General features: G+C 47.6%; 1 protein-coding gene across 4 annotated transcripts in view; it reads left to right on the top strand.

Annotated features, from left to right (window-relative positions):
* Positions 1-24,252, top strand: part of NLGN3 (neuroligin 3) — a 176,209-nt gene that overhangs the window by 98,863 nt on the left and 53,094 nt on the right. For 2 of the 4 annotated variants that reach the window (XM_077474368.1, XM_077474369.1), the window contains exon 3: positions 11,032-11,091. The exons of the other annotated variants lie outside the window; for them this stretch is intronic. In XM_077474368.1, coding sequence (XP_077330494.1) covers positions 11,032-11,091 — 60 coding nt within the window. The remainder of the gene's footprint in view (positions 1-11,031; positions 11,092-24,252) is intronic. 4 annotated transcript variants of the gene reach the window in all.

Genomic DNA, 24,252 nt, shown 5'->3' on the forward strand with positions numbered 1-24,252 from the left:
TCCAACATTCCCCGTCGGAAAGTCTGACCGGGTGTATGCGGCATTATAATAAACCAACCATTAAAATTAGCGACTGACAGTTTCTTTGTCAGTGGGCAAACCTACAAAATCAGCATGGGGGTCAAACACTTTTTTCCCTCACTGTATGTGGAGGGTTATCTGTGAACCTTGTATGTGAAGTTCAGGACTCTATAAATAAGCACCATTGTGAGACTTCTTAGAAATTCTCTTTCTGTTGCCTGCAAGTGTCAATATCATTGGGAGGGGAGGGGGGGGGGGGGGGGGAGAAAGAGCTCTGCATCTCTTGGTTGGGATAAATATGTTTAAAATTTTACAATAATTATATAATTGGTGCCATATGTTATGTTCACATATAATAAGATGCAAATGCAATTGAGCATTCACCAACATTTCTAAATAAAGAACAAGCACAGGGATAGCAAGAAAAACACCTTATGTAAATCTTTGTCTTCAGTTGACAACAACGCTCCTGTCTTAAAGCCCAACTCCAGGCAGGAATAAAACGACCCCTTGCAGTGGGGGCCGCTCCCACCGGGTTTATCAGCCCGTTTTCTCCAGGGGAGAGAGAAGAAACCGTTTTAATTACCCGATCCTCCGCTCCCCTAGCAGTTGGCGCTCCACCCACAATCTTCTGGTGAGCTACTCCTCTCCGTGTCCTCATGATGTCCAGTGCATGTCTTGCTCTGGTCTTGAGGACATCAGGACTGTAGACGGCAAGAGCAAGGGGGGGTGTAGAAGCTCCAGGGACCGGTCAAACTGTGGGGAGGACCGGAGGATTGGGTAAGTATATTTCCCCTTAGACATAAACAAGCAATTAACCCTTGCAGGTGTAGCACTGCCCCTCATAGACTTCCCTGGGTCTCCCCCTGATTTTCTTGCTGCCAATGACTAGGCGTTTTCACACCACCAACCGTACTCTCATCCACTTGTTATCCAATAATTAATCCAGGGTGTTTGGTTTTTCTTTTGGTATTTATTGTTGGAACTTGGATGGGAGAAGGGAATAGTGGGATAATCCAACTGGAACTATTTACAGATGAGGACAACTGAACTGAACAACATTCAACCTGGCCTCAAGTTCAACCAAGTTGAATGTGGTAGCAGACTCTGCCGTACCGTACTGCACTCGTATGGGAGAAGTAAGTCCTTTGCTTGCTCTGGCAGAAGATCTCTTGGAACTATTTTATCCTCAGGACACTCACTAGCAGCCCCTTTTGACCGGCACCCGTCCACTGACTCTACTAGCTGAAGGGATGGCCCTCAGGGTTAGGGTCATCGGGACAGGCCCAAGGACACAGATTTGTACTCACCGTAGGCAGGAACAGATTCTTCCCAGTGTGTCTCCTTTCTGGTCAGCTTTCCAGGACATCTGGGTTGCTTCCTTTCTCCGATTCAGGCCCTCAGGTCGACCACCTGAGGCCGCATGGCAGCCTGTACAGAGGAGGGGCAGCCTCACTCTCCAGCCGAAGACCCCCGAACACATATGTCCTTGGCATATATACAGCCACCCAGGCTCTTTTCTCAGCCAATGGCCAGGGCTGTATCTATGCCTATGCTCTCACTTGTCAGGTTTCCTCCCCACTGTCCAATATGCCCCATCCTATTGGACCAGTGTGAAACATTCAGACAACTTAAGCAGCATCTGAGTGCATTGAGCAGACCCTATCAATGGATCCCTGTTCCCTGGTAGGCAGAGAGCATCTAAATTTACCTGGCAGCCTTCCTGGTAAGCAGAAAGACCCAAAAACTATACCCTCTTCTAGCACCTACCTAGGGGGGTCCTACGTGGGGTTTGCATGGCCCCACCGCAGGGGATTTTTTTATTTAGTTGGAGTTGGGCTGCAAGAGTGTCATAGAGTTCTGATAAAATAGTTAACAGAGAACGGCTGCCCACTAACAAGCAGACAGACAGTAGAGCGGTCTTAGTCCTTAGACAGATGGCCAGAGCAGACAGTTGCAGAATCAGCAGATTGGTTTGTTGGCATCTAATCTGACCATTAATCACAAACAGAGTCCAAATTTGAGATAGGTAGACAGAGCACAGATTGACAATAGCTGAGATAGCAGGCTGATGGTCAGGAAAAACACAGAAAGTGGCAGCTGGTGGGTTCTTCTTTGGGGGGAGGGCAGCAAACAAACCCCCGGTCTGGCCTGGCATTTACCCGCTCATGTGGCGGGGCTGTGGTATCCTCTCCTGGAGTGCGGGCAGAGGTGGCTCCGGTGTCCGCTCCTCCAGCTCAATGCGCTGGGCATCCAATAGAAGAGCCTGATGCTTTGGCCAATCAGGAAACAGGTTTCACAGACCTATCTCCTGATTGGCGGTGAGGAACTTTTAGTGTGATCATAATGAGAATGTATTCGCTATAGTCAAACAACTGGGTGGGCGCGCCAAGTTTACCCTTTTTTGAAGCCTCTGGCTCTAATCAGGTGCTTAAAAAAAAAAAAAACAGTACTGGAATCCATGGTCTGGCACCACTGATATGTAGATCAGGGGGCCGGAGGCATGGATAGGGGGAGGCGGCACCAGTGTGCCCTCTATGGACCGGCTGCCACTGAGCACAGACAAGCTGACTACAAACATTGTTCAAATAATTTGCAGGAATAATCCAGGCCACGAACAAGCAGATGTCAGAATCAGACATACCACTGTCCCGGGCATGATAAGACAAACTAACCTGTTGATCAGGCACAGGCTGGATGTCCAGCAGTCTGTTAGAGCTTTCTTGATTAGGGTAGGTGTGCACCGCAGAAACCTAAGCAAGGCTCTCAGCTGATGATTACAGGAGCAGCATTCGATTGCTGGGGCATCATTTGGATCATCTTCAGAATATTCACACTCTGCAAACATAAGAAGGAACTGCTCAGGCTTTGCTTAGAACTCAGACTTGGTTTTCCAAATGAAATATAAATGGGAGGGACGCTTTTCTTTTCGGGGTACTTTTATAGCTTTTTTTTTTTAGCTTCCCTTCAGCTGCCACATTTCCCATCAGTCAGTCAGAGGGTAGTGAGTAAACACCTAAATCACAATGAGTTCACATCCCAGCGGTAGGGCTGAATTCACATACAAGGTTTCCTACAGTAATCATCTGTCTTTGTGTGGAGTTCTTACAAACTTCTCACTTTTCCCCACAATTTGGTCAGCTATTGCTCATACGAATTCCTTCCATGTTTTTCTCTCTCAGTGGTTTGTCTCTGACCTTTTTCCTGGTGAAGTACGTAGTTACAGAGAAATGCGCTTTTTATAATCTTACTTGAACTGTGTTATTTGCCGCATAGTTCAGTGGAGTAAGGTCATTATGAAAATGCAAAAATGTGGGCCTGCTGCTCAAAATGACATGTCGTGAGTTCTTTAGTCCATAATGTTGGAATGCAAAAAACACGTAATTTTTAAAAATATTTACAAATAACCTGCAAAAAAAGACAGGATTATAGAAGTATTCACCCGCCTTTTAAATCCTTAAAGAAGCCAGAGTGTAAACAGCTACCACCTTTTGTGCATGGTCTCAAAGTAAACATGGAAGCCTCCAGAGATCATTATAGAATCCGCCTAAAGCCGACAGCATCATGAAAATCAAAAAGCAATCCAAACAGGCCTGGGATAATGTTATGGAGGACCAATCAAGGTTGGGTTATAAATATTCCAAACCTTGGACATCTTCCCTGGGCATTATTAACATGCCCCTGGACTCAAACATTGAAGGTTTGCTTTGCTATAGAGAACATCTAGAAATCTGAATTGTGCCGAAAGCCGGCCATAGATTGAGCTATTTTCTTTGATTCCCTCATAAACACAGCCAGTGTTGATGGGGGAATACCTTCCTGCCACTGTGTGTGTGCCCCTCCCCACCGGTAGATCACACAGTGATTACTATTACACAGGATTTATGTAGTGCCAACAGTTTACACAGCGCTTTACAATATAAAAGGGAGACAGTACAGTTACAATACAATGAAATGCAAGAGGGCCCGATCATAAGAGCTTACAATCTAAAAAGTTGGGACAAATGGTACAAAAGGTTATAACTGTTGGGGATGGGCTAATGAAATTGATAAAAGATTAGTTGGAGGCTTGTTAAGCTTTCCTGAAGACATGAGTTTTCTGGGATCACCTAAAGGCAGCCAGAGTAGGAGATAGCCGGAGAGATTGAGGTAGTGAGTTTCCAGAGGATGGGAGAGGTTCTAGAGAAGTCCTGGAGACGAGCACGGGAGGAGACAAGGGAGCCTTAGAGCAGGAAGTCTTGGAAGGAGCGAAGAGGATGGTTTGGGTGATATTTGGATACAAGATTGGAAATGCAGCTCGGGGCAGAGTTGTGAATGGCTTTGTATTCTGTAGTTAGTATTTTGAAATTAATTCTCTAGATCGGAAACCAGAGGAGAGATTGGCAGAGAGGGGTGGCGGACACTGAGTGGAGGCCAGTGGAAGGACTGGCAGAGGGGGGTGGAGGACACTGAATGAAAGCCAGTGGAGGGATTGGCAGAGAGGAGTGGAGGACACTGAATGGAGGCCAGTGGAGGGATTGACAGAAAGGAGTGGAGGACACTGAATGGAGGCCAGTGGAAGGACTGGCAGAGAGGGGTGGAGAACATTGAATGGACATCAGTGGAGGGATTGGCAGAGCGGGGTGGAGGGCACTGAATGGAGGTCATTGGAGGGATTGGCAGAGAGGGGTGGAGGACAAGGAATGGAGGTCATTGGAAGGATTGGCAGAGAGGAGTGGAGGACACTGAATGGAGACCAGTGGAAGGACTGGCATAGAGGGGTCAAGGACACTGAATGGAAGCCAGTGGAGGGAATGGCAGAGAGGGGTGGAGGACCTAGCATTCTGGTGTGAGGGGAGGGTTGATGGTTGCATCATTGATTTTGAGGGAAAAGTCATGGAGGGGGTCCTATTTTAGGCACAACTTTCACAGTACAGTTTCAAATCCAATATGAACAAAAAAAGCAAAGAATATAGTACAACCATGACTTAGAGAAGGCCATCCACTAAACTCAGATAGCAGATGAGGAGGGCAATAGTAAAGCAGCCAGTTATCAAGTGCTAATCCAGAAAGAACTGCTGAGATTGACTGCTGGGATAAATGAAGCACAATATGTCAAGGCTACACAGCATTTTTTTAACACACTGTGGACCCTTGACATCATAGTATATTTGACTGAAAATGCAAATTTAGCTATTGGATCTATGACCATCAAAAATAGTCATACTTTCATAAAGGGCTCTACAGGGCATACAAACTGAACTATGCAACCACATTCTTACATTTTCATAACTGACCTTTACTCTTCACTGTGCCCAAGTATAGACTGTGTTTATATTATTTACCATATTCTATGCATTTAAGGGACCATGTGGACAAAAGTTTGTTGGCACCTGACTGTCACAGCTATTATATGGCCAAAAGTATGCGCCCCCCCCCCCCATCTAAGTGATTGCGTTCAGCATTCAAAGACATTGTAGACATTTGTGCTCTTCCAGCCTTGTGGTAACAGTTTGGTGAAGACCCTTTTCTGTTCCAGCATGACTGTGCCCTCCTGTGTACACAGCCAGCTTCATAAAAACTAGGTGTGACCAGTTTTGGAGAAAACCTTCCAAGAAGAGTGGAGGACGTTATAGCCACAAAGGGGACAACTCCATATTAAAGGCCATGGTTTTGGAATGGGGATGTTCAACAAACTCGAAACCTTGACCCAACCTGACTGAATTGGAACCCTGATTATTGTCAACAAGGGCTTTTTTTTTGTTGGCATCCAACATAGGGCCCCAACATGTGAGCCAGGTCTTCCAATCCAACATCACTACTTGACTTCAGAAATGGGCACAAATTTCCACAGTCATCCTCCAAGACCTTGTGGGAAGCCTTCCCAGAAGAGTGGAGCCAGCTCCACGAAGACATGGTTTGACCAGTTTGTTGTGGAGGAACTTGAGTGTCCTGCACAAAGCCCCGATCTCAACCCTACTGAACACCTTTGGGATGTGTTGGAACACCAACTGTGAGCCAGCCTTTTTTTTTTTTTTGGTGCCCAACATGAAAGCCAAGTCTTTTCATCCAATATCAGTACCTGACCTTATGAATAGGCACACATTCCCATAAACACCCTCCAAAATCTTGTGGAGAACGTTCCCAGAAGAGTGGAGAATGTTATAGCAACAAAAGGGGACCAGGGTTTTAGAATGAGGTGCTCAACTTGAGTGTCCTGCACAGAGCCCTAGCATCAACCCTGCTAGACACCTTTAGGATAAATTGGAGCACCAAGTGTGAGCCAGGTCTTCTCATTCAGCATAAATACCTGACCTCACAAATGGGCTAAAATTCCCACAGACACACCCCAAAATCTTGTGGAAAGCCTTCCCAGAAGAGTGAAGGGTGTTGTAGCCATAAAAAAGGGGGCCTCATTAATAGCTATAGTTTTGGAATGGGATGTCCAGCAAACTCATATATTGTAGGCATGATGGTCAGGTGTCCACAGATGTTTGGCCATAAAGTGTATCACAAATTGCTTGGTCTTGCTACTGTTTACAAGCCTTTATTTTATATAAGAATTGCAGGTATGGATATTTTTTCATTTTTTCATAGTTACATTGTTCCACCTTAGGCCAATGTAACTATGTATATACCTATTAAATACATGTGGGATCCCTCTAGAACTGACTTTCTCAACCTTTTCAATACAGAGGAACCCTTTAAGATAAATTTCCGTTCTCAGGGGAACCTCTGCTAAAAATGACTATATCTACAACTCATGATACATTAATGTGATGGTCAATGGGAAGAATGCTCATTACGCTTGTGGTCAATGGGAAGAATGCTCATTACGCTTGTGGTCATTGGGAAGAATGCTCCTTAAACTTGTGGTCATTGGGAAGAATCTCCCCTTTACAGATAGCTAAAACGCTGAATGGTGTCAGTGGGAACTTATCTGAGAGGCAGAAAATGATCATTGACCATGGAACCCCTACCAATCTCTGGAGGAACCCTGGTTGAGAAACCCTGCTTTAGAAGCTGGAAAGTAAGCTGTGAGAGACACAGCTACTACAGTGATCTTCACTAGCTTCCTGGTCCCAAGTCAAGCTGCCATGCTGCTTTCCAAACACAGGAGGTCGTCTGCTTGGAACAGGTGCCATTCAGAGAATGATTTACATTTTCTCAATGAATGCAAAGCCTTCTCTGTTTGGACGAGGTGATGAGGCAGGCGATGATATCACACTCTCCACCTCGTTCCATCAGAGAAAACTTTGCACAGTACTCAGAAGCTAGTGGAGATGGCTACAGTAGCGATGCCCATACAGCGATTTCCAGCCTCTAGAGCAGCGTCAAGGCACCAGAATTGCACCAGAATTTAGAATTGCGCACAATCCCGGGGTAGACCAGTCTGAGGACTCGTTCACACCTGGAGGTGCATCCCAGGGCACACACTTTTGTGCGAGTTCCCACTCATCGTATTTTTTTGTGTAGTACGGGAAAACAAATTCCCTCCTAGTACAACCCCCCCCCCCCCCAAATCACACTCCCATGTCAGACCTTCTCAAAATCCCCCTTCCTAGCACAAACCTCACACCCGCTCCTATATCCCCCACCTAGCGCAACCCCCCCAAAATCCCCCCTCCTCTTAGCACAAATCCGGACCCTACAGTAGCGACAGCAGCAGAGAGGAGGAGAGAGAGCCAGGAGGGGGGTGCGCTCTCGTCTCTCACCTTCCCAAAGCTCCTCTCCTTCCTGAACATTTGAATCTGAGCAATCCTCTGTTCGCTCCTGTGTACGGAAAGAGGCAGAGCGTTCAGTCTGCTCCTCCCCCCGCTCTCTGCTCCTCTGTATACAGGAGCTAAGAGAAGACCGTTCAGATCACCCCTGAGGACTCCTCACTGCGCCCCCGGGTGCCACGGCACCCCGGGTGAGAAACACCATTCTAGAGGGATCCCACAGCTATAGTCCAAGAGGAAACAATGTAACTATATAAAATATCCATTTCTGGAATTCTCCTTGAAAGTTGTGTAAAGTTGCTAAGTCTAATTTATTACCATTCGTGGGTCAATCCACGGCTGTCATTAATTTCCTATTTGCTGTGTTTCATCCATTTTATTTCTCTTTGCTGTTTGTCCTGTTATTAAAGGGAAGTATTGCAATCATTGGCTTTATGCCGCCAAGAAGCAGAATGGAGCAGGTTGAGCCACCAAGATCAAGCCATTCATCCTCCAGTCACTGCAGAGATATCTGGGGATGTGTTTGACAAATAAACAACAAAAGTATTCCATTGTCACCCCTCCCCCCCCGCCCACCTTCACCCCCATGTGGTGTAATTCCTTTTACTATATTCTCATATGATATTCCAAAATGAATAACTAATTCTAAAAGCATTTGTGGTGAAGAAATGGTATGAGATGATACTTCCTCTTTGTTACGCAGGGTATCAGTGCCCACATCCTTCTAAAATGTCAGCGGCTATCTCTTTGTTTTTTATGCATGCATTAATTGTTGGTATTTAAGTGTATAGTATGCATTCATTTTATTTATTTTTTCCAGTTGCTTGTACATTGCTATAAAGATTAGTATATTAATCTACTTTTCACTTTAGCGGTTTGCTCCCACTTGCGTTGCAGTGTGGATGCCATGTGGTACATTTAAGGGATGGAAAGGCACCATGAACATGTCAATATGCGATTCTGGTGCAGTCATGAGTTCCCATCTTGAGGAAATGTTTAACGAAGAGGTAGATTGAGGTTTGGCTAAGGTCACCGCAAACCACCACACTTCCACCGTGGTCATAAACCTGTCTTATCCTTCATGTTTTCCTCACCCGGCTATCTTGTGTTCTACACAACCTCCTCTGTCTTTATTGCCTTGTAGATCCATCAAATACCAGTCTGCATCCATCAAATACCAGTCTGCATCCATCAAATACCAGTCTGCATTGGTTCTTGGTTTTGCCATCAGCTTTAAGTTTATTTTGTGTGCATGCATACGGCTTCATAAACTTCTGCTGGCCATCCTACTGATCAAAGTGTGGACCACTATCTACTCCTATATGTTATTCTGCTTCCACTGCTGACCAGTCTCATTGACATCTTCAATAGATTTCTATTATTTTCTCCATTGGTTTGGTGACCCTCTTCATCCCTCTACCACTATTCACATTTTAATGATCTGAGCTTTCATTATGTGGCTTCTAAGCCTCCTTCCCCTTGACTTACCTTCCTCTATTTCAATAAGAAAATCTGATTATTATTTTTTGTTTTATCATGCTGCCAACCCCAAATCACGGCTCTTCATTCATCTCATCTTGGCTGTATTTCCTCCTGGTTGTATGTCCACCTACCATCTCTGCTTGTCCTCAGGCTGCTTCACACTCCTCACCTATGCCAAGTTTCTGATTCACTTTCTGTCTTCCCCTATTGATATTGTGCCTCGTCTTTAGTTCCTTTGATAGATCTGTTTAAAAGTTAACCTGCATTATCCTTTTACTATATTCTCATATGATATTCCAAAACGAATAACTAATTCTAAAAGCATTTGTGGTGAAGAAATGGTATGAGTTGATACTTCCTCTTTATTATGCAGGGTATCAGTGCCCACATCCTTCTAAAATGTCAGCGGCTATCTCTTTGTTTTTTATGCATGCATTAATTGTTGGTATTCAAGTGTATTGTATGCATTCATTTTATTTAATTTTTCCAGTTGCTTGTACATTGCTATAAAGATTAGTATATTAATCTACTTTTCACTTTAGCGGTTTGCTCCCACTTGCGTAGCAGTGTGGATGCCATGTGGTACATTTAAGGGATGGAAAGGCACCATGAACATGTCAATACGCGATTCTGGTGCAGTCAGAGTTCTATACACATGAATGAGTTCCCATCTTGAGGAAATCATTAACGGAAAGGTAGATTGAGGTTTGGCTAAGGTCACCGCAAACCACCACGCTTCCACCGTGGTCATGAACCTGTCTTATGCTTCATGTTTTCCTCACCTGGCTATCTTGTGTTCTTCACAACCTCCTCTGTCTTTATTGCCTTGTAGATCCATCAAATACCAGTCTGCATCCATCAAATACCAGTCTGCATCCATCAAATACAAGTCTGCATTGGTTCTTGGTTTTGCCATCAGCTTTAAGTTTATTTTGTGTGCATGCATACGGCTTTGTGAACTTCTGCTGGCCATCCTACTGATCAAAGTGTGGACCACTATCTACTCCTACATGTTATTCTGCTTCCACTGCTGACCAGTCTCATTGACATCTTCAATAGATTTCTATTATTTGCTCCATTGGTTTGGTGACCCTCTTCATCCCTCTACCACTATTCACATTTTAATGATCTGAGCTTTCATTATGTGGCTTCTAAGCCTCCTTCCCCTTGACTTACCTTCCTCTATTTCAATAAGAAAATCTGATTATTGTTTTATGTTTTATCTTGCTGCCAACCCCAAATCACGGCTCTTCATTCTTCTCATCTTGGCTGTATTCCTTCCTGGTTGTATGTCCACCTACCATCTCTGCTCGTCCTCAGGCTGCTTCACACCCCTCACCTATGCCAAGTTTTTGATTCACTTTTTGTCTTCCCCTATTGATATTGTGCCCCGTCTTTAGTTCCTTTGATAGATCTGTTTAAAAGTTGACCTGCATTATCCCCCACCCCGACCCCACCCCGGCTTCAAACACTTTTTTTTTCTTGGAAAGTCCTTGATAGGCAGTCTTATGTGGGTTTTCTGTATGTTATAATTTAAGGGGAACTTACAAGATTGGGAGCCACGTATCATCTCTCAGCTGTTTATTAAGGAACAGAGAGATGCTCGGTGGCCTATTGTCTACATTGTAATCTTCATTATTTTATTAAATTTCCTTTCCTAAGTTGGGAAAAAAGCTGCATGGGGCGGGGACCCATTAGGGTCACCTCACACTTGAGAAGTTATACACCCTCCTTTTCGGAGTTTAGAGGGAAAGCACAGCCACCTAGGCTTGCATGACTCCCAAGGTAGAACCTCCTGTTATTTTGGAGTCTTTTATTCATTTTACAGTAAAACGGATTTCCAAGGAGTGTGTCCGAAAACCCAACAAGAAAATATGTAGGAAAGGAGGTATGTAATTCCAAGGTGTGTGGCAAGACCATTCACCCAATTAAAAGTCAAAGGGGATGGGACCATTGTTCCCCCAGATGAAAGTGGGTGCAAAATTATTCTGCTTACTAGACAAGGTGAAGAGTTTTACTGTTGTAGCTTCCGAAAAGGCAGGAATTAGACCTGACACCTGACAGGAAGTGAAGGACTGATACAGAAGCATCAAAATGACCTTCAAAATGGTAGATGCTCCCAACTGGATATGAAGAACTTAGAAAGAGAACATAACACCGTACATGTAGGAGGCATATCGAAGGCCTTACACAAGCTGGAATTAAAGGGCTTGATTAGGACATACACTATCCATTATCTCTAAAGGGAATCAAGAAGAAAAGGTCATGTCCAATACAATAAAGAGTAAAATCAGGGGGGTAAAGGATATCTCGGGTCCCAGCATACACTTTTATTTTATAAAATCAGCTTTGTAATAACCATACAAACACTAGTTATGACTGACAATCCCTTATAGGATTACTGGAAAAGATCCTTTCATGGTGTGACTCTTTCCACAACCTCCTGAATTCCCAGTATACTTTTGCAGCTTCTCCTCCAATTCTAAGGACTACCTACCCCATGGTACCTTGCTGCCTGTACTGATTCTGCCTCTTGAAACTCCTCCCATCAGTAGGGCGGCTCTGTGACATGTGTGACACATCACTGCCTACTCACAGGACCTATTGATTCCCTGTCCCAGAATTCCAGAAGGTAAATGTGTGGGGTCTTCACAAGGTTCAAGATGGTTCAGAGTAATAGGAGGAGGCTGGAAATAATCAGAATACAATGTGGGGGTGAAGATAGAATTTTACATTCTTACCGTAGATACATTTTAGGAACCGTGCTCACCAACCAATCAAGTTGATTGATAAGGAAGGATACATTGTAACAACTTACTGCCTACAGCATGTAACAACGTTTCCTTCTGTCTATATCATGGTGAGCACTGTTCTGATCTAACCTGATTTTACTCTTTAATGTTTTGGGGGGATTTTGGGAGAACCTTGTTTGAGGAACAGTGCACACTTTAACTAAAATGGATTGTAAAGGTTCTCGTGGTGTACCTAGTAGTAGGGAGTCACATTCATCTGGGCTTGTCATGGTGAAGATGCTTGTCCTCTTATCTAAGGGAGCTGGGGAAGTTCATTGGATATGCAGCAAAAATTCTTCATCATTACAGAAGAAGTCCAATAAAATGAGACTAACTACTACTATATATAGTAAAAAGAATACAACCTGAAGTCATCGTAAACACCATGTCTTTAATGCAGTGCACATACACCAAGATATGAACTCACCGAATTGTCTACTTTATGATAGGAATCATACATTTTGGTAAAGATCAGCAGATTTCAGCATTTTCTCCCCATAAACCGCCACACACAAAGTCTGTCCTCATCACATAGGATTTTATTTGTGTCGCTTGGCTGTTGTAGGGATGAATTTCAAGTGTTACCAAGTCATGTCAAACCCTATGTATAGCGCGTATGCTGTAGATCTTGTCCCTTAGGGTTTTTGTGATGTCACAGCTGATGTCAAATATAAAAAAAAAACTCACTAAAATCTGCCCCAAAGTTTGGATCTTATACAAACAGGTATGGGGCGCAGGAGACCCCAGGCCACAGTCCTGTATTGCTGTCCTGGCAGGTTCATGTTCTGCAAGCAATCCTTCTCATGATCCTCCACAGAACAATACTGTACATGGCAATACTTCAATGGGCACTAGTGTTTTAATAACATTGCATCAATGTATTCTATGAGCACCCTGCTATGAGCACCCTTTAAATGCCTGTGTGCTTCAAGCCTTAGAATTCAATAACCTGTTTGCTTCCATTGATATCAAGACCATGGTTCGTCATTTTTTTTTCACTATAAAGCCGATCAGTTCAAACCGCAAGATCTGTTCAGAGCACATGTCAAATGACTTGTTCTTTAATATGTTAAACTGTTTTTGCTACCAGAAGATGGACACACATACAGGCCAACATTTTATACTATATGGCCAAAAGTTGGTGGACACCTGACCATCACGCCTATATAATCTAGTTGGACATCCAATTCCAAAACCATGACTATTAATATGGAGTTGCTCCTCTTTGTGGCTGTAACAGCTTTCACTCTATTGGCAAGGTTTTCACACAAGATTTTGGAGGTTATCTGTTGGAGTTTTTACCCAGTTTGGAGGTCAGGTACTGATGTTAGATGAGAAAACCTAGCTCACACATCAAGCCCCATGTTGGGCACCAATAAAAAGACCTGACTCACAGCCGTCCTTCCAAGTCATCCCAAAGGTTTTCAGTAGGGTTGAAGTCAGGGCTCTGAACTTGTTGGATATCCCATTCCATGATCATGGCCATTATTATGGAATTGGCCCCACTTTCTGCTATAACATCCTCCAGTCTTCTGGGAAGGCTTTCCACAAGATTTTGGAGGGTGTCTGTGGAAATTTGCGCCCGTTTGTGAGATCAAGTTCTGATGCTGGGTGGAAAGTCCTGGCTCAGAATTAGTGTTCCAATTCATCCCAAGGGTGTTCAGTGGAGTTGAGGTCAGGGCTCTGTGCAAGACAGACAAGTTGCTTCAGCTATACAAGTTTGTTGTATATTCCTTTCCAAAATCATGGCTATTAATATGGAGTTGCTTGCTTTGAGACTATAACATCCTTCACTCTTCTTGGGAAGGCTTTCCACAAAATATTGGAGGGTGTCTGTGGGAATTTGTGTCTATTTCTGAAATCAGGTACTGATGTTGAATCAGAACACCTGGCTCACCATCGGCATTCCAATTCATTCCAAAGATAATCAGTAGGGTTGAGGCTCCGTACAGGACACTTGAGTTCCCCCACACCAAACTGGTCACACCATGTCTTCATGGAGCTGGCTTTGTACACAGGGGGGGGGGGGGGGGCACAGTCATGCTGGAACAGAAAAGGGTCTTCACCAAACTGCTACCACAAGGTTGGAGCACAATTGCCTCCAATGTCCTTGTATGATGGAACATCAGGTACTGATGTTAAAGGAGACGACATATCTCACGATCAGCATTCCAATCCACCCCAAAGGTGATCAGTAGGGTCAGGGATCTGTACAAGACACTGGAGTTCCTCCATGACCTCTAACCTACTGAATGCCTTTGGGTAAATTTACCTCTTCCCAAGGGTATTCCATATGGTTATGGGCAGGTACTGATGTTGGATGAGAAGATCTTATACCAAAGGTCTTCCAGAAGTAGGGTTGAGGTCAGGGCTGTGTGCAGGACTCTGAAGTTCCTTCACACCATACTGGCCATACCATGTCTTAATGGAGCTGGTTTTGTACATAAGAGGGGCATAGTTGTACTGGAACAGAAAGGGGTCTTCACCAAACTGTTACCACAAGGCTTTGTATGATTTGGTATTAACATATTTCTGGCCATATTGTAAGTATGATGGTCAGGTGTTCACATACTTTTGGCCATATGGTGTATGCCTTACCCGTAAAGAATCTTAGCAGTTTATGATGGATCATTAGGTCAAGTTAGAACTATTAGTATGATATTGGGTGAGTTGCCTAATATCTGCATTGTATCAGAGGTTGTCAGACTAAAAGCTGCTACTAGTAGTTTCTATTATGTATTGCACATTTGCAGCTGTGCACTTATGTCAGTAAAGGACCCTCAGATGTTTCACTTAACACTTGGCCCCGATCCAATAAAGTCCTAAAACAACAGTTTTACATGTCCTGTCTGTTACTGTTTAGAATTTAAAGGTATTGTCCATATCTGTTTAAAAAAAAGAGTATTGTCCGGTGTATGTGTTGTCTAGTCTTCACGAACAACAATTTTATAAAAAGTAGAGCTAAACCTTAATGAGGATCCGAAAATTCTTCTACCTCTTGTTTGTATGGGGTTGGGTAATATGTGCCTCACAGTAGGTGACAAGGTATGTCCATCTGTGCCAGTGGCAGGTCCTTGTAGGGTCTTCTGTAAAGCTATTTGTAGCGCTACCCCCTTAATAGTTTGGATTCTCTGTGCTTACCCTCCACTCTGTAGACAACCTCGGCCCCTCTGACACGCCAGGTTAATCAGATAAGAGTTTCTGATGCTGCTGAGAGGTTAATGACAAACTTTCTGCACACAACAATACTTCTGTATCAGTAGATAGACACAGAACTTGATATATTCATGTGGATTATAGAAAATATCAGTAGGTTCGCAAATGAGCCAATCAAGAAACAGATCCACCACAACTCACTTGACAGCAAGATCACAAGCTTGTAGCAATTTGGTCTGGAATGCAATATAGTTGACTGAATCTATACCTGATAACCTACTAATCAGAATACAGTAAAGGCATGGCTAACATTAACTGCATGATGTACAGGATTGTAATAACTTTCCTGCAACCAGTGTACTGTATTGTTCAGTACACTCTAGGAATGACTGTGCTAGAGCCCAGGTCTGCTGCAGTGCTACCAGTTACTATAGGCAGTGGATGAAGTCCTTTTAGAGCAGCTAAAATGACAGTCCTCTGCCCTAGTTCTTCAGCCGGCTAGCATTGGGTTCTATTCTTTATGGTGGTGCACATAAGTTTAGTCCCAGTAAAGTCCACATGTAATGGTGAAGGCCGTTAGATGTCCAGTTCCTAAGTGCTCTGTCCCTACTAGCAGCAACAGGTCAGTGGCTGCAATTCCCTCTCACCAGTCCCAGCAATACAGCCGTAACAGTCCTGCTATCCAAACATCTTCTGGATATGCCTGAAGTGGCTCTGGTCCTCAGCCCACAGGGCTACAGTGCTCTGGTTTCTCTGCGGCAAGTGTCTGTGTCCCACAAATAGCTTAGTCCACTCATATCCACTCTCTAAGGACCTCAGTACACAGGATCCTGACCTCTGGCTCAGGTCATGGGCTTGTGTCAGGTGGGAGCGCACACCTAGGTAGACAGAACCGCACTCTCCCTGGACCCAGTAGAATCCTGACCTCTGGCTCAGGTCACAGGCTTGTGTGAGGTGGGAGCGCACACCCAGGCAGAGAGAACCGCTCTCTCTGGATCCAGTAGAATCCTGATCTCTGGCTCATGTCACATGCTTGTGTCAGGTGGGAGCGCACACCCAGGTAGACAGAACTGCTCTCTCTGGACCCAGTAGGATCCTAACCTCTAGATCAGGTCACAGGCTTGTGTCAGGTGGGAGCGCACACCCAGCTACACAGAACTGCTCTCTCTCTGGACCCAGTAGGATCCTGACCTCTGGCTCAGGTCACAGGCTTGTGTCAGGTGGGAGCGCACACCCAGCTACACAGAACTGCTCTCTCTCTGGACCCAGTAGGATCCTGACCTCTGGCTCAGGTCACAGGCTTGTGTCAGGTGGGAGCGCACACCCAGCTACACAGAACTGCTCTCTCTCTCTGGACCCAGTAGAATCCTGACCTCTGGCTCAGGTCACATGCTTGTGTCAGGTGGGAGCGCACACCCAGGTAGACAGAACTGCTCTCTCTGGACCCAGTAGGATCCTAACCTCTAGATCAGGTCACAGGCTTGTGTCAGGTGGGAGCGCACACCCAGCTACACAGAACTGCTCTCTCTCTGGACCCAGTAGGATCCTGACCTCTGGCTCAGGTCACAGGCTTGTGTCAGGTGGGAGCGCACACACAGGCTTGTCAGGTGGGAGCGCACACCCAGGTAGAGAAATGTGCTCACTCTGGTCTCCCCGCCACAAAGAGGAAGCTCCTTGGTCTATAGACCAGGAAATAACTCCTTTTCTTCTCCCTCTCACTGTCTCCGTGTGGGTACTGTAGTTGAATGGTCCATAGGATTCACAGCATGGCTCCCATTCTCCCACAGTACAGTGCAGCCAGTATATAAGTCTATGGAGCTCTTTGGCTTGTCTGCTCACCTGTTGGTGGGTTGGGGCTCAACAGTGTTGCTAGATCCAGCATGTCAATTCAGTGAGGACATAGACTTGCATGGGTACTCAACCTGTGGCTCTCCTGCTGTTAGGAAACTACAAGTCCCATCATGCCTCTGCCTTTGGGAGTCATGCTTGTAACTGTCAGCCTTGCAATGCCTCATGTGACTTGTAGTCTCGCAACAGCTGGAGGGCTACAGGTTGAGCCCCCATGGCATAGAGAGCAGCGCTGTGTTCTAACTCGCTCTCTATCTGAGCAATTGATTGGCTACACATTTTCAGTTAGATCAATTTTTTATTACATTTTTATTTATTGTTTCTTTTATATGTGATCGTACTTATAGTACTTATGAAGAGACAGGTACTCTTTATGGATTCTTCATAAGGAATGCCTTCTCCTCCTCTTCTCCATGCTCATGTGGGTCAGACGCATGTTTAGGGTAACTCTCTGCACTGTAACTTTCTTGGGCAAATATTGGGCAGGATGACCTGCCCCATAATGTGACCACTGTGATTGGCTGTGGCAGTGGTCACATGATCAGGAGCCAGTCTCATTGGCTCCCAACCAATACTAGAAAGCAGGAGCTGTCTTTGACAGCTCAATCTCTGTATTGGGATCTGTCACGGCCGGGGATGTATATGGGGGGAGGGGGGGTCTTAGAGCCACCCTCTTTTTTTGTCACACCCGGGAATTTATATGGGGGGGGGGGTGTTAGAGCTTCCCTCTTTTTTTGTCATACCCGGGAATTTATTTGGGGGGGGTTAGAGCTGCCCTCTTTTTTTGTCACGCCTGGGGATGTATATGGGGGGGGTTGTTAGAGCCCGCCCTCTTTTTTTGTCACGCTCAGGGATGTATATGAGGGGTGGGAGGGTGTTAGAGCCCACCCTCTTTTTTTGTCATACTCGAGAGATGTATATGGGGAGGGGGGTTGTTAGAGCCCGCACCTCTTTTTTTGTCACGCCCGGGATGTATATGGGGGGAGGGGGGGTGTTAGAGCCCACCCTCTTTTTTTGTCATGCCTGGAGATGTATATGGGGGGTGTTAGAACCCACACTCTTTTTTTTTTGTCAGGCCCAGGGATGTATATGGGGGGAGAGGGGTGTTAGAGCCCTCCCTCTTTTTTGTTATGCCTAGGGATGTGTATGGGGGGAGGGGGGATATTAGAGTCCGTCCTCTTTTTTTTGTCACGCCCGGGGATTTGTATGGGGGGAGGGGGATGTTAGAGCCCGCTCTCTTTTTTTCTCACGCCCGGGGATGTATATGGGGGGAGGGGGGTGTTAGAGGCCGCCCTTTTTTTTACGCCGGGGATGTGTATGGGGAAGGGGATGTTAGAGCCCACCCTCTTTTTTTGTCACGCCCAGGGATGTGGAGGGGGGATGTTAAAGCCCGTTCTCTTTTTTTGTCACATCCGGGGATGTATATGGGGGGAGGGGGGTGTTAGAGCCCGCCCTCTTTTTTTGTCACGCCCGGGATGTATATGGGGGGAGGGGGGGTGTTAGAGCCCACCCTCTTTTTTTGTCATGCCTGGAGATGTATATGGGGGGTGTTAGAACCCACACTTTTTTTTTGTCAGGCTCAGGGATGTATATGGGGGGAGAGGGGTGTTAGAGCCCTCCCTCTTTTTTGTTATGCCTAGGGATGTGTATGGGGGGAGGGGGGATGTTGGAGCCTGTCCTCTTTTTTTTGGCACGCCCGGGGATGTGTATGGGGGGGAGGGGGATGTTAGAGCCCGCTCTCTTTTTTTCTCACGCCCGGGGATGTATATGGGGGAGGGGGGGTGTTAGAGCCCTCCCTTTTTTTTACGCCGGGGATGTGTATGGGGAGGGGGATGTTAAAGCCCACCCTCTTTTTTTGTCACGCCCAGGGATGTGTACGGGTGGAGGGGGGATGTTAAAGCCCGTCCTCTTTTTTTGTCACATCCGGGGATGTATATGGGGGAGGGGGGTGTTAGAGCCTGCTCTCTTTTTTTGTTACGCCCGGGGATGTGTATGGGGGGATGTTAGAGCTCGTCCTCTATTTTTGTCACGCCCGCGGATGTGTATGGGGGAGGGGGGATGTTATAGCCCGTCCTCTTTTTTGGTCACACCCAGGGATGTATATGGGGTGAGGGGGGTGTTAGAGCCCATCCTCTTTTTTGTCAGGGCTGGGAATGTATATGGGGGGAGGGGGGTCTTAGAGCTCAACGTCTTTGCTGTCTCGCCCGGGGATGTATATGGGGGATTGTTAGAGCCTGTCCTTTTTTTTTGTCACGCCTGAGGATGTATATGGGGGGGGGGTTAGAGTCTGCCCTCTTTTTTTGTCACGCCTGGGGGTGTATATGGGGGGAGGGGGTTGTTAGAGCCCGCCCTCTTTTTTTGTCACGCCCGGGATGTATATGGGGGGAGGGGGGGTGTTAGAGCCCACCCTCTTTTTTTGTCATGCCTGGAGATGTATATGGGGGTGTTAGAATCCACACTCTTTTTTTTTTGTCAGGCCCAGGGATGTATATGGGGGGAGAGGGGTGTTAGAGCCCTCCCTCTTTTTTGTAATGCCTAGGGATGTGTATGGGGGGATGTTAGAGTCCGTCCTCTTTTTTTTGTCACGCCCGGGGATGTGTATGGGGGGAGGGGAATGTTAGAGCCCTCTCTCTTTTTTTCTCACGCCCGGGGATGTATATGGGGGGAGGGGGTGTTAGAGCCCGCCCTTTTTTTTACGCCGGGGATGTGTATGGGGAAGGGGATGTTAGAGCCCACCCTCTTTTTTTGTCACGCCCAGGGATGTGGAGGGGGGATGTTAAAGCCCGTTCTCTTTTTTTGTCACATCCGGGGATGTATATGGGGGGAGGGGGGTGTTAGAGCCTGCCCTCTTTTTTTGTTACGCCCGGGGATGTGTATGGGGGGATGTTAGAGCCCGCCCTCTTTTGCCACACCCGGGGATGTGTATGGGGGAGAGGTGATGTTAGAGCCCATCCTCTTTTTTTGTCACGCCCGGGGATGTATATGGGGGAGGGGGGCGTTAGAGCCCATCCTCTATTTTTGTCACGCCCGGGGATGTGTATGGGGGGAGGGGGGTGTTAGAGCCCACCCTCTTTTTTTGTTATGCCCGGGGAAGTATATGGGGGGAGGGGGGTGTTAGAGCCGCCCTCTTTTTTTGTCACGCCTGGGGATGTGTATGGGGGAGGGGGACGTTAGAGCCCGCCCTCTTTTTTTGTCAGGCCCAGGGATGTTTATGGGGGAGGGGGGTGTTAGAGCCCTCCCTTTTTTTTACGCCGGGGATGTGTATGGGGAGGGGGATGTTAAAGCCCACCCTCTTTTTTTGTCACGTCCAGGGATGTGTACGGGTGGAGGGGGGATGTTAAAGCCCGTCCTTTTTTTGTCACATCCGGGGATGTATATGGGGGGAGGGGCGTGTTAGAGCCTGCTCTCTTTTTTTGTTACGCCCGGGGATGTGTATGGGGGGATGTTAGAGCTCGCCCTCTATTTTTGTCACGCCCGCGGATGTGTATGGGGGAGGGGGGATGTTATAGCCCGCCCTCTTTTTTGGTCACACCCAGGGATGTATATGGGGTGAGGGGGGTGTTAGAGCCCATCCTCTTTTTTTTCAGGGCTGGGAATGTATATGGGGGGAGGGGGGTCTTAGAGCTCAACGTCTTTGCTGTCTCGCCCGGGGATGTATATGGGGGATTGTTAGAGCCTGTCCTCTTTTTTTGTCACGCCTGAGGATGTATACGGGGGGTGTTAGAGTCTGCCCTCTTTTTTTGTCTCGCCTGGGGGTGTATATGGGGGGAGGGGGTTGTTAGAGCCCGTCCTCTTTTTTTGTCACGCCCAGGATGTATATGGGGGAGGGGGGGTGTTAGAGCCCACCCTCTTTTTTTGTCATGCCTGGAGATGTATATGGGGGGTGTTAGAATCCACACTCTTTTTTTTTTGTCAGGCCCAGGGATGTATATGGGGGGAGAGGGGTGTTAGAGCCCTCCCTCTTTTTTGTAATGCCTAGGGATGTGTATGGGGGGAGGGGGGATGTTAGAGTCCGTCCTCTTTTTTTTGTCACGCCCGGGGATGTGTATGGGGGGAGGGGGATGTTAGAGCCCGCTCTCTTTTTTTCTCACGCCCGGGGATGTATATGGGGGGAGGGGGGTGTTAGAGCCCGCCCTTTTTTTTACGCCGGGGATGTGTATGGGGAAGGGGATGTTAGAGCCCACCCTCTTTTTTTGTCACGCCCAGGGATGTGGAGGGGGGATGTTAAAGCCCGTTCTCTTTTTTTGTCACATCCGGGGATGTATATGGGGGAGGGGGTGTTAGAGCCTGCCCTCTTTTTTTGTTACGCCCGGGGATGTGTATGGGGGGATGTTAGAGCCCACCCTCTTTTGCCACACCCGGGGATGTGTATGGGGGGAGAGGTGATGTTAGAGCCCATCCTCTTTTTTTGTCACGCCCGGGGATGTATATGGGGGAGGGGGGCGTTAGAGCCCATCCTCTATTTTTGTCACGCCCGGGGATGTGTATGGGGGGAGGGGGGTGTTAGAGCCCACCTTCTTTTTTTTGTTATGCCCGGGGAAGTATATGGGGGGAGGGGGGTGTTAGAGCCGCCCTCTTTTTTGTCACGCCTGGGGATGTGTACAGGGGAGGGGGACGTTAGAGCCCACCCTCTTTTTTTGTCAGGCCCAGGGATGTTTTTTTAGGGGGGAGGGGGGTGTTAGAGCCCGCCCTCTTTTTTTGTTACGCCTGGAGATGTGTATGGGGGGATGTTAGAGCCCGCCCCCTTTTTTGTCACGCCGGGGATGTGTATGGGGGGAGGGGGGTGTTGGAGCCTGCCCTCTTTTTTTCTCACGCACAGGGATGTATATGGGGGAGGGGGGTGTTAGAGCCCACCCTTTTTTTATGCCCAGGGATGTGTATGGGGGGAATGTTAGAGCCCGCCCTCTTTTTTTGTCACGCCCGGGGATGTGTATCGGGGAGGGGGGATGTTAGAGCCGCCCTCTTTTTTTGTCACGCCCGGGGATGTGTATGGGGGGAGGGGGATGTTAGAGCCCGCCCTCTTTTTTGTCACGCCCAGGGATGTGTACAGGGGCAGGAGGGATGTTAGAGCCCGCCCTCTTTTTTTGTCATGCCCGGGGATGTATATGGGGAGGGGGTGTTAGAGCCTGCCCTCTTTTTTTTGTTACGCCCGGGGATGTGTATGGGGGGGATGTTAGAGCTCGCCCTCTATTTTTGTCACGCCCAGGGATGTGTATGGGGGAGGGGGGATGTTAGAGTCCGCCCTCTTTTTTTGCCACGTCCAGGGATGTGTATGGGGGGAGGGGGGTGTTAGAGCCCACCCTCTTTTTTTTGTTATGCCCGGGGAAGTATATGGGGGGAGGGGGGTGTTAGAGCCGCCCTCTTTTTTTGTCACGCCTGGGGATGTGTACGGGGGAGGGGGGCATTAGCGCCCATCCTCTATTTTTGTCACGCCCGGGGATGTGTATGGGGGAGGGGGATATTAGAGCCCGCCCTTTTTTTTTGTCAGGCCCAGGGATGTTTTTTTAGGGGGGAGGGGGTGTTAGAGCCCACCCTCTTTTTTTGTTACGCCTGGGGATGTGTATGGGGGGATGTTAGAGCCCGCCCCCTTTTTTGTCACGCCGGGGATGTGTATGGGGGGAGGGGGGTGTTGGAGCCCGCCCTCTTTTTTTCTCACGCCCGGGGATGTATATGGGGGAGGGGGGTGTTAGAGCCCGCCCTTTTTTTATGCCCGGGGATGTGTATGGGGGAATGTTAGAGCCCGCCCTCTTTTTTTGTCACGCCCGGGGATGTGTATCGGGGAGGGGGGATGTTAGAGCCGCCCTCTTTTTTTTTCACGCCCGGGGATGTGTATGGGGGCAGGGGGGATGTTAGAGCCTGCCCTCTTTTTTTGTCATGCCCGGGGATGTGTATGGGGGAGGGGGTGTTAGAGCCTGCCCTCTTTTTTTGTTACGCCCAGGGATGTGTATGCGGGGATGTTAGATCTCGCCCTCTATTTTTGTCACGCCCGGGGATGTGTATGGGGGAGGGGGATGTTAGAGTCCGCCCTCTTTTTTTGCCACGTCCAGGGATGTGTATGGGGGGAGGGGTGGTGTTAGAGCCTGCCCTCTTTTTTGTCACGCCCGGGGATGTATATTGGGGGAGGGGGGTTGTTAGAGCCCGCCCTCTTTTTTTGTCATGCCCAGGGATATATATGGGGGAGGGGGGATGTATATTGGGGGGTGTTAGAGCCCGCCATCTTTTTTGTCACTCCCGGGGATGTGTATGGGGGGAAGGGGTGTTTGAGCCCACCCTCTTTTTTTGTCACGCCTGGGGATGTGTATTGGGGAGGGGGGTGTTAGAGCTCGCCCTCTTTTTTGTCACGCCCGGGGATGTATATGGGGGAGGGGGTGTTAGAGCCTGCCCTCTTTTTTTGTTACGCCCGGGGATGTGTATGGGGGGGATGTTAGAGCTCGCCCTCTAGTTTTGTCATGCCCTGGGATGTGTATGGGGGAGGGGGGATGTTAGAGTCCGCCCTCTTTTTTTGCCACGTCCAGGGATGTGTAAGGGGGGAGGGGTGGTGTTAGAGCCTGCCCTCTTTTTTGTCACGCCCGGGGATGTATAAATTGGGAGAGGGGGGTTGTTAGAGCCCGCCCTCTTTTTTGTCATGCCCAGGGATGTATATGGGGGGAGGGGGGTGTTAGAGCCCACCCTCTTTTTTTGTCATGCCTGGGGATGTATATGGGGGATGGGGGAGTTAGAGCCAACTCTGTTTTTTTTTTAATGTCCGGGGATGTATACGGGGGGTGTTAGAGCCCATCCTCTATTTTTGTCACGCCCGGGGATGTGTATGGGGGGGGAAGGGGGATGTTAGAGCCTGCCCTTTTTTTGTCACGCCCAGGGATGTATATGGGGAGGGGGGTGTTAGAACCCACCCTCTTTTTTTGTTGCGCCCGGGGATGTGTATGGGGGGATGTTAGAGCCCGCCCTCTTTTTTTGTCATGCCTGGGGATGTGTGTGGGGGGGATGTTAGAGCCCACCCTCTTTTTTTGTCATGCCCGGGGATGTGTATGGGGAGGGGTGATGTTAGAGCCCGCCCTCTTTTTTTTCACGCCTGGGAATGTGTATGGGGGAGGGGGGTGTTAGAGCCCGACCTCTTTTTTTGTCATGCCTGGGGATGTATATGGGGGGAGGGGGTGTTAGAGCCCACCCTCTTTTTTTGTCATGCCCAGGGATGTATATTGGGGGATGAGGGGTGTTAGAGCCCACCCTCTTTTTCTGTCACGCCCAGGGAT

The sequence above is a fragment of the Lithobates pipiens genome, unplaced genomic scaffold (genome assembly GCF_037356315.1).
Source record: "Lithobates pipiens isolate NorthernLeopardFrog02 unplaced genomic scaffold, aLitPip1_a1.2 Scaffold_1, whole genome shotgun sequence".
Classification (NCBI taxonomy): Eukaryota; Metazoa; Chordata; class Amphibia; order Anura; family Ranidae; genus Lithobates; species Lithobates pipiens.